This window comes from Adiantum capillus-veneris, chromosome 13 (assembly GCF_014529385.1).
Source record: "Adiantum capillus-veneris isolate H3 chromosome 13, ASM1452938v2, whole genome shotgun sequence".
Taxonomy (NCBI): domain Eukaryota; kingdom Viridiplantae; phylum Streptophyta; class Polypodiopsida; order Polypodiales; family Pteridaceae; genus Adiantum; species Adiantum capillus-veneris.
This window is the reverse complement of record NC_140943.1, coordinates 57,029,983-57,036,360: the sequence shown is the minus strand read 5'-3', so window position 1 is coordinate 57,036,360 and position 6,378 is coordinate 57,029,983. Positions and strand designations below refer to the sequence as shown.

The window sequence follows — 6,378 nt, the reverse complement described above, 5'->3', positions numbered from 1 at the left end:
CTTCGCTCCTTCGATATTATATTCAATTCATCCCCAAGATTCCTTGAATTCTCTATTATACGCCTTACTAGAGATATACAACCCTTTCCAAAAAGTTGTTGCAGGCTTCACACACATACCATAGGAGAATGATCTCCGCAACTAACTCCCGTATCCCCTCGAGTGCCTTCGTTCGGTTGCACCATCTTGCAACTCAAGCCATAAAAAAAACTCACACACCCTCTGCACGTGTTGCCCAGTTGAACTACGCAGGCAGTGACTGCTTGAGAGAGAGAGAAAGACGCGCCATCTCCAATGTGTGTGTGTGTGTGTGTGTGTGAGAGAGAGAGAGAGAGAGAGAGAGAGAGAGAGAGAGAGAGACCCTCTCATGCTCCTGCCCAATGAATATTGCTGCCGTGCAGCAATATTCGACAACACTCAACAGACATAAGGGTACGTCTCACCACAGAGTAAGGTGGACGTGAGAGCCATATATATATATATATATATATATATATATATATATATATATATATATATATATATATATATATATATATATATATATAGAGAGAGAGAGAGAGAGAGAGAGAGAGAGAGAGAGTGCCTGTTGCGTCGCATGGATCTCCCATTCTCTTCTAAAGGGATCTCACTTTATTCCTATTTTTTTAAAGGATTTCTCCCCCTGCTTCTCCTCTCTAATTAAATTCACCGCGCTGTGTAAAAGAAAAAGAATGGCTTTCTCAATTATGGGACAAAAGCAGGGCCAAACTGTTAAGAGGCGGTTTAAATTTTGGCGGTGCGTCAATGGATTATGGGCCAACCTGCGCTCCGTTGAAAGAACGAAGAGAAGCTTTTGACAAGTCACAACGTTTGAGTGGCATACACAACTTCTGCACGTTCTCTTCTTCTTTGAGGTGGCCTTGTCTTTCTCCAAGCCCTTGGATTCTGCCATCACTAGCGTCTGATCAAGTCAATCATTTGAAGCTTTCTTCTCAAAATTATAGCGGCTCAATTTCTCTGTGTTTTTTGCACTCCACAGCTTTGCGCATTTGCATCATTTGGGCGACTTCTATTTGATTTAAGCATGCGGTCGATTTGCCTGCAGGCTCTAAAAGCATTTGAGGTGCATCTGAGCTTCGACTATACATTCCGAGCATTCAGGCAACTGCTTGTCACAGCCGCAAGCGGCAGCGGTGCGGCATTGTCCAAGCCTTCGTGCAATTTGCACATCTGAGCTGGGCGACTTATATCTCAAATTCCAAGCAATTGGGCGATTTGTACTTGAGCTTCTAGGCATTTGGGAGACTTGCATTCTCATGAGTTTCTGAGCGATTGTTGGCCTGTTTGCATCTCCCAAGCATTTGAACGATTCGCATGTGGGCTTTTTAAGCTGGCAATTGGGTGATTCAAAGCATTTGGGCCGTTTGCATGTGCAAGTGGGCGACTTCCCTCTGAATCTTTGAGCGATTTGCTAGCATGTGAGCATTGTGCATCTGAGCGCATTTGGGCGATTTTTGAGAGCGCTTGGGAGATTGGCATCAAGCTTTTGAAAGCATTTCACCGCTTTTTGCACTATTGCATATCAATTTCTCTGTACTTGGGCTTTAAGGCATAAGTTTGAAACAAAAGGCATTTTGGGCAATCATGTTTGCAGGCTGCTGCCCGACTCTACCTGCCTTTGCAAATTTCAATGGCAATGGCAAGGTGGGTCTAATTGAGGAGATGAGCCCCGAGGAATTGGGTGGATTGCGCAAAGTGTTTGATATGTTTGATGCCAACCATGATGGCTTCCTTACCTTAGAAGAGCTGTGTGCATATATGGAAAAGCTCAGCTGCCCCATGACCAAGGCAGGCCTCCTCAAGATCCTCAAGAGCTGTGACTGGAATAACGATGGTCGCTTGGACTTCAACGAGTTTGTGGCTCTAACCCAAACCTTACAAAGTGGTGATGATCAGTCCAATGGCTCAGGTGAGGGCAAGCATTTAGAGAGAGAGAGAGAGAGAGAGAGAGAGAGAGAGAGAGAGAGAGAGTAGATGAATCTATATAACTTATAATGGTGGGATTTAGTTGTTTATTAGGCCAAAAGACCCCAAGTCTCAAGCGCAGAAAATTGTGCTGCTTCATTTGATCTACAGAGTCTAAAGTAACAAATGCTGAAATGTAAACAAATAAGTGAACTAGTAGAGCCAGCTAGGAGCATATCTCCCAAAAGCTGATCTTCTCATTGGGCTGCCACTCTAAGTACCATCACATAGACTCTCTAATGGGGCAGTGTGTCGACTCTTCTCCTCTGTAAAGAACAATGGTAAATGTATCGTTGCTTTAAGAGGGACAAGGGTGGATAATATACTCATCTCTGTAGCTCTATCCAAGAGAGTCTAATGAGCTGAAAAGTGACATGTCTTGGGCCCTTCTTGAGCCTCTTGATGGGTTCTCTGCTAGAGCATGTCGACCTCTGTAATAAAGCATGTCTTTGTCGGTGTATGTCCAGCTAGAATAGCCCAAGGAATCTCTGATTAGGGTAATCCGTTACCCTCGACAAAGGTTGGACATTGTCTATGAAGAGACAATGAAATCGTCCCCAAATCTCATAATATTCTAGGCATCGATATATGTAATGGTCCGATCTCACTTGCATAGCTGGTATACTTGCTGCATTGAGATGTCAAAGTGTATCTACATATCTCTTCTTTTCGCAACTGATAGTAAGAGATGCAAAGATGTCTTGTGATATATCAAAGCCCATGCCAGAGGTATGAATCCATGTATCTTGGTTGTGAGACAAATCCTTCCTCATTAATGTGAAGAACTGCTTTTTGTTAAAATCCATGTTCTTTTACAATTGCGAAGGAGTTGTCACCTACGTCATCTTTCATTTGTATCAATCTATGCAAGATCATGTTTGATACTCGTGTAGTGTAATTTTTGAAGCTGCTACCCCTCTCATATAAGAGAAAAAGGGCCTTGACTCCTAGCTGATATATGTGAGATTCTACATAAAACACTGCACTGCCCAGGAGATCGTCAACATCAACGGACCCCGCCCGTCCCCACCATTGTACCACAAGAAGTTTTGCGGTTCCTCTCGAGCAGAATTAGCTCATGATGTAATGCATTGTATGAAAAACACTGAAAAAGACTCCGTTTTCCTATATGAAAATCTTCTACTGTGTGTAGCCAAAGAAGGCCATGGGAACTGGGATCCCACCTTTCTCATCACCTCGCTGCTCAGTTCCAAGACGACTCGTCAAAGCTCTCAATCCAGCTTAGGACGCCATCGACTCTCATCCCTACCTTTCCCTGAAGAGACCTCGCTTTTAATAGCTTAAGCTATTTATCGTTTTCATTATCCTTTGTGATAACCCACCCTCTTGTAACTGTTCTATTGTTCTTTGTCACAATCAATTGTTTCTTGGACTTATAGCCCGTGAATCTGACCTTGTTATCGCTTCTACCAACATAGCAATAACAGGGTGGTTGCAGGCGGCAAACCAAAGAGGAGCCAAGGGGAAACCTTAACGAATAGATCTCTTGACTTCAAAACAGCCAACTATTCTTAAGTTGAATAGCAATTCTGAAGAGTCCCTTCTCCAAGAGTACTATTAGCTTGACAAATTTGTGAACCAATAACGTTTCTTGCACGAATGACCAGGTTATCCTATCATATGCCTTGTCAAGGTCCTCTCACTCTTATAGTATAGGTATCAATCGCATTCTTGGTACTATATCAAAAAGCTGCAATATCAATCATAGATCAAAGTTTTATTACATGTTTAAGCAAACAGAAGAATCCCTCCCACTTGCTCTATTTGAAATTATATCACGAGAATCTCCCCAAATTCCAACCATGTTCTCTCCACTTTGGAAGGTTGAAAGCTCGTGAATTTTAAGACAACGATCGAACCCTCGTCTCGCCAGTTGATGGCTTCATAGCCCTGCTCGTAATGGTAGCATATCCTGCAATATGTGAAAGAGATGACGCCCTTGATAGGAAGCTCCTCAAGCACTTTCTATGCTTTCTGATGTAACCAAGGCAGTGCCAAGCAATTAGGACCTCCACGGCCACAATCTCGCTTTTTTCCTCATCTGCCAAGATTCGCACTCATTTTCTTTTTCAAAATTTGTAGGACCTACCTACCTCCCTCCTAAATCTAGTCCATCCCCCGTGCTTAGATATACTCTCCCTCTCTAGAGAAATGCCCAATATGTAAAACATCTTGTTATAACGAAATTTGCACACCATAGTGTTAGTAGTTCAACTCCTAGGAAAGCCTTCACATACAATTATATTAAACTTAGGTAAAACCAAATGTGCAGTGTGTCTCCAACATGACATAAATGCTTATTAACTACACCATTGTGGCCGTGTGATCTACTTGTGTGAAGAAGGTGGAGGTCTGAGGTGGGAAATAGATGACAGTGCTCCGACAATCGTACATGAGGCTAAGCTGACATTGTATAGAGACTAGTCATGTACTATCCCTAGTGTCCACAAAATTAATGGGTGTAGGTGCTCACTACTCCTAGAAGAGTCTCCATACCTATGTGGATCCTCTATCACAAGAAGATTTAGAAAGTTTCTCATGTAAGAAAACGGAGTCTTTTTCATTGTTTTTCATACAATGCATAACATCATGAGCTTCTGCTCGAGAGGCGCCACATACCTAGCTAGGTACGATTGGGGACACGGGACCGCCGGCCCCCCTACTGGGCCGGCGGTCCCCTGCCCCCAATCGTACCTAGCTAGGTATGTGGCGCCTCCCTCACAGATGCTCATGATGTTGAGGTAAGTCACAATGTGGGAAATATTGTGAGAATTTGTCCAAAACTTCTTGTGTATATGAAGGCTAGTTATTATGTCCCAATGTCTTTGAAGAAGTAATGGGCGTTTTACCGCATCGGTCCTCGGTCTCGCTTTGTTTTCTATATGCAATTGCAACTGATTTACTTTTTTATTGTCATTGTGGACCTGTTGTACCATTCTTAAGTGGCCCAACTCTTGTATTGTGAGCTACATGATGCTACACGTTCTCCCTTGAGATCTTCAATAATTCAGCTATAATCAGATGGTTATTTTTTTTAATGAAAGAGTTAAGAAGAATTTGGCCCACAACCTCCTAGTTATGAATCCAAGCCTTTAACATTGGCCATGCCTAGTTTTTTGAGTTGCTTTATGCTGCACGCCTAGTTTTTTGAGTTGCTTCATGCCGTACTAATACGTAGACTCGCAATGTCAGTGCTCGGAAAAACTTTTCTCCAAAAACTTGGCAAACCTACATATGTGAAACAATTGAGGTAAATTGACAAAATTTGAAGGTTTTTGCACAGAATTACACTAATTTTCTCAAAATTTTGTAGGTTTTCTCACCTTCAACTATAAAATCTAGAGGTAAATTTCAAAATTTGTAGGTGGGATTACACTAAACCTAGGTTTTTTTCAAGCACCGACTCGCATATCACTGTAGGTAGATAGAAAATGAAACTTATACAGACTTCTCCTTCTCTCATTTGAAACATATGGATGGAAATTCTGTCTCATACATAATTGTGTGTTGAGTACTTAAAATGATCATACAAATTCTTTCCATTCAGGGTATTAAACTTGGTCACTGTTTGATTTTGTGCTTTGAGTACAATTTGTTTCCATCTAATGTTCTCTTTATTAGGACTAATTTTTTTTACGTTGCTGTAATTATAGCTCATGCTACAAGGGAAGATAGTGAAATGGAGGAGGAGGATCCCAAAGCTGACATGAAAGATGCATTTAAAGTGTTTGATAAAGATGGAAATGGCTTAATTTCTCCTACTGAATTGAGGGATACACTTTGTGAGCTTGGCCTACTCTCGTCCCGCACTTGCCTCGCTCGCATTCACAGCATGATCGAAAGAGTGGATACAGATGGAGATGGTCATGTGAGCTTTTTAGAATTTGAGACCATGATGGGAGGCAAGTAAGCAACCACATTATAAATATAATGAAATTGAATATGGAAGTTATGATACTCCATTTTCTTTCTCCAATGAGTCTTTTATGATCACAATCCTTACAAGGTCTACTCTTAAGAGAAGTGTAAGCTTTGATCCTTGTTCCTGCAAAAGGAAACCCTTTATTCAAGGGGTATTTAGAAAATCTAACTATTTAATTGATATACACACATTGATTTATAGGAAAGGATTTTTTTTAATAAATAGAAATGTATAATTATGGTGTTTTTATCCTCCACATTTGATCTTTTTTGAAAATGTATAAGCAACATTTTTTTTTTTTGGAGAAATGTCTAAGTGGGCCTCTTTCCTTGTGCTGACATCAAATATTCTAAAGAAAATAGATATGCTCACCGTCAATAATTATGTAGCTATTACTTATACTAGTACGGCTAATGGCTCCGTTGCCT

The 6,378-nt window shown here is 41.2% G+C and overlaps 1 protein-coding gene across 2 annotated transcripts; it reads left to right on the top strand.

The window, feature by feature from the left end:
• Nucleotides 1–804: 804 nt before the first annotated feature.
• Nucleotides 805–6,136, top strand: LOC147444051 (calmodulin-like protein 3). Of its 2 annotated transcripts, none has more exons than XM_086526790.1 (3): nucleotides 805–896; nucleotides 1,088–1,951; nucleotides 5,682–6,136. In XM_086526790.1, the coding sequence occupies exons 2-3, from the start codon at nucleotides 1,627–1,629 to the stop codon at nucleotides 5,936–5,938; spliced, it is 582 nt and encodes a 193-aa protein (XP_086382916.1). In that variant the 5' UTR covers nucleotides 805–896; nucleotides 1,088–1,626; the 3' UTR covers nucleotides 5,939–6,136. The 2 variants fall into 2 exon arrangements, with proteins under 2 accessions (XP_086382916.1, XP_086382915.1); XM_086526789.1 differs by lacking the exon at nucleotides 805–896 and having other exon boundaries at nucleotides 903–1,175; nucleotides 1,637–1,951.
• Nucleotides 6,137–6,378: the final 242 nt, after the last annotated feature.

Excerpts from the sequence above, each read along its gene's own strand:
- LOC147444051 (XM_086526789.1), top strand. The coding sequence starts at position 1,067 with ATGCGGTCGATTTGCCTGCAGGCTCTAAAAGCATTTGAGGTGCATCTG. Across the intron at positions 1,176-1,636 it reads CACAGCCGCAAGCGGCAGCG|GCTGCTGCCCGACTCTACCT; the intron begins GTGCGGCATTGT and ends TCATGTTTGCAG. Across the intron at positions 1,952-5,681 it reads TGATCAGTCCAATGGCTCAG|CTCATGCTACAAGGGAAGAT; the intron begins GTGAGGGCAAGC and ends CTGTAATTATAG.